General features: G+C 52.4%; 1 protein-coding gene across 2 annotated transcripts; it reads right to left on the reverse strand.

Moving 5' to 3' along the window:
* Positions 1-1,038: 1,038 nt before the first annotated feature.
* On the reverse strand, positions 1,039-2,873 carry LOC100192609 (uncharacterized). 2 transcript variants are annotated; one of them, XM_008668876.3, is made up of 2 exons: positions 2,489-2,873; positions 1,039-2,410 (listed from the first exon to the last, which is right to left on the reverse strand). In XM_008668876.3, the coding sequence occupies exons 1-2, from the start codon at positions 2,649-2,651 to the stop codon at positions 1,608-1,610; spliced, it is 966 nt and encodes a 321-aa protein (XP_008667098.1). In that variant the 5' UTR covers positions 2,652-2,873; the 3' UTR covers positions 1,039-1,607. The 2 variants fall into 2 exon arrangements, with proteins under 2 accessions (XP_008667098.1, NP_001131296.1); NM_001137824.1 differs by having other exon boundaries at positions 1,040-2,758.
* Positions 2,874-3,132: the final 259 nt, after the last annotated feature.

Below are 3,132 nucleotides of genomic sequence, written 5' to 3' on the forward strand. Positions count from 1 at the left end.
AGTGCCGGCCGGTGTGGAGGCAGTCGGCTAATGCGCTTCGCCATCAAGCAGCAGGCTGCAGCACGAAACTTTGGACTCGTTCAATGCAATTCTATTGCATGCAATGCTTCCCTTTATTTCCTATACACTCGCACTTTATTTATCTTGGCGACGTAATTAGTATAGTAATTATCGTAAATTATCCTATAGCCTCAGTACGTCTATATATATAAAATAAAATAAAAATGGTGCAAGAATATGATTGTGGATGCAATCATCAGGCGACCTTACTTGCATTGCATCTGTACTCTGCAATTTCATTGGATGTCGGCTCATCCACTACTATGCACGCCTGCAAATCTTCAATTGCTGCGCTCGCTCGCTTTCCTCAGGTGGCTCCGGCCGGCCTCGTTGTCTCCATCGATGGGTCCCCGTCGCCGTCGCCGGAGCAGGAGCAGCACCAGCACCAGCAGCTAGCTGTGAGAATGCGTGTCTAATTCATTTGATGGAGGAGTTCAGATTCCCTGCCATGCTAGCTCTCCGCACCTAACAGAGACCGAACTGAATGAAAAAGCGCCTTCCTTTACCTTCTCTTTTCTAGTCCCATTTCCCATGAGAGGTACTTGCTGGCTGATAATAATTAGTTGGCTAAAAAAAATCAGTAGCAGAATTAGCTAGCTAACTATTAGCTAATCTGCTAAAAGTAGAAACCAATAGCTAGACTAATTGGATCTCTTCAGCTAATTTTTGCCGCTAATTATTAGGTGTAGACATGTAGTGCATAAACATGACCATACTCTCTGATCTGTCCTCTTTTATACGATATCATTTCGGTATCCATGCTAGTTAAACTAGATGAATTTCCATTCCACGGTCCTCTTATTCCATGCCATGTTGGTAACAGATCCACTGCTGTAATTCTTCTCACAGCTGGTCTGTTCTGCAAACTGCAGAGTCGGTCTGTCTCTGTTCTGTTCTGTTCTGGGTTGCGAGCAATTCTGCGCTTCATCATTCAGCATTTCAGCTAGCTCATACAGTTCAGTCTATTGCTCCTGTCAATGAACAAACTAAACACCCAGTGCAGGCATTGATTGGTGTTTCAGCTTTTATTTCAACCGAGACCTTTTTCTTTGTTTCTTTCTTTCCAGGATCATCACCAGACACTTAACAAAGTTACAAACCAATAACCACTCCGATATATTTACCCACAAAGAATCAATGGAGGTGAGGATGAGGAAGAAAAAAAGCAAACACCTTATGGTGGTAAACTAGATAGTGCTCTGCTAGCTGCTACTCCATGACCATGACCATATACTAAAGCTGCTAGCTTCTAGCTAGAAAGTATAGCAGCGAATGAATGGGCAAGAACTGGAGAAGAAAAATTATTGGCGGCCAAAGTGGGACGAAGACGACGCATGGTTTCAGTCTTCACGGTCAAAAGCCCACCAATAATGGCCTTCTCCTTCTTCCAGCCCGTCTAGACGATTGTGTAGACTTCTTGCTGCTGACTGTGTTGTGTGTGTCATCTACAATACTAATTAATTAACTCGCTGCCCGCCGCTTCCACCGGGCTAGATAGAAATCCATGAGGCCAAATCCAACCGGCCGCCGGCGGACTTGCTTTAATTTCACAGCCCCATTATCTGCGTGTACCACAGGTCGTCGTCGGCGCTGGCGCCGGCGGCCCACATGGTGTCGGTGTCGCAGAGGTCCGGAAGCCCCATGTCGGCGTACACGCCGCCGCCGGCATCAGGTACCAGCAGAGACTCGTCTGACCAGCTGCAGGTCCCGGCGCCCGCCAGGTGCGGCGTCGCCGAGTGCGGTGGTTGGCACAGCGTGTCCCCCCACATGGACATAGCAGCGTTGCTGTTGTGGACACCGTAGTGGGAGGCGTCGTTGTTGCTCTCGCCAAAGGCGGCGGGCTGTGGCGGCGGGGACACGGCGACGAGCTGCTGCTGCTGCTGCTGCTGGTGCATGCTGTCCGTGGACACGGACGACGACGACGACACGGCGGTGGTGCAGGACAGCTCGACGTCGTCCACGCACCACGTGGCGGCCGTGAGGAGCGTCGGCGTTGGCGTCGGCGTGGCGGCGTCGATAACGAAGGCGCCGTCCCCGGAGTCGTCGGAGCCGATGCGCTCGAGGAGGCGCGGCATCCAGATGTAGCGCATGAGGTCCTTGAAGCGCTGGCTGTTGACGTCGCAGTTGAGCTGCCTGGCGTGCTTCTGCACCCGCGTGCGCCAGTAGTTCTTGATCTCGTTGTCGGTGCGCCCCGGGAGGTGCTGCGCGATCTTGGACCAGCGGTTGCCCCAGCGGGAGTGCAGCTCCAGGATGAGCAGCTGCTCCTGCGCCGTGATGTTGCCCCGCCGCAGGTCCGGCCGCAGGTAGTTGAGCCACCGCAGGCGGCAGCTCTTCCCCGTCCGCCGGAGCCCTGCATATGCGCAGTTCATTGTGTTATTAGTCTGGTCGTCGTCTCGTAGCGTGGCAACCAGCATGCAGCACCGCGTACCTGCGCATCGTGCCAGCGCGTTCCAGCGGCCCTCGCCGTGCGCGGCGACGTAGTTGACGAGGAGCATGTCCTCCTCCACCGTCCATGGCCCGCGGCGGAGGTCTCCGGCCGCCACCACGGAGTCCTCGTCGCCGCTCAGCTCTCGGTGGTCACGCGCCGCCATCTTCTTCACTAATCACTAGTCGACAGACAACCTGTGCTGCGCAGATCGAAGCTATATAGCTCCAGGGCTTCAGCAAGAACAGCGAGCTGGTAGGTAGCCGATGATCGAGAATGCAGTTTGCAGGATTATGGGGCTAGCTTGCCTTTTATAGAGGAGAGAGGAGAAAGATGACGGCCTGGTTGGGTTGTGCGCTGTTATTGTGACTGCGTGCTGTGTGCCGTGGACTTGGAAAAGACGAAGACGGAGAAGAAGACGACGAGGAGGACGGCATGCAGGAGAAAATGTTTATGTCAACTTTGGCGGGTGGTGCCACGGTATCCACCTCTCCAATCCGTGCAATAATAACACTTCCGGTTAAATCAATATTGTTAAATTAATTCTTAGAGCAACTACTGTACGGACAATAGATAAATCAAATTAAATCTACCGTAAACGTAAATAACATATAGACACACTAAACTACAACGATGATCGATTTAGG

This window comes from Zea mays, chromosome 2 (genome assembly GCF_902167145.1).
Source record: "Zea mays cultivar B73 chromosome 2, Zm-B73-REFERENCE-NAM-5.0, whole genome shotgun sequence".
Classification (NCBI taxonomy): domain Eukaryota; kingdom Viridiplantae; phylum Streptophyta; class Magnoliopsida; order Poales; family Poaceae; genus Zea; species Zea mays.

Coding starts and splice junctions, on each gene's coding strand:
- LOC100192609 (NM_001137824.1), bottom strand. CDS start 2,651: ATGGCGGCGCGTGACCACCGAGAGCTGAGCGGCGACGAGGACTCCGTG.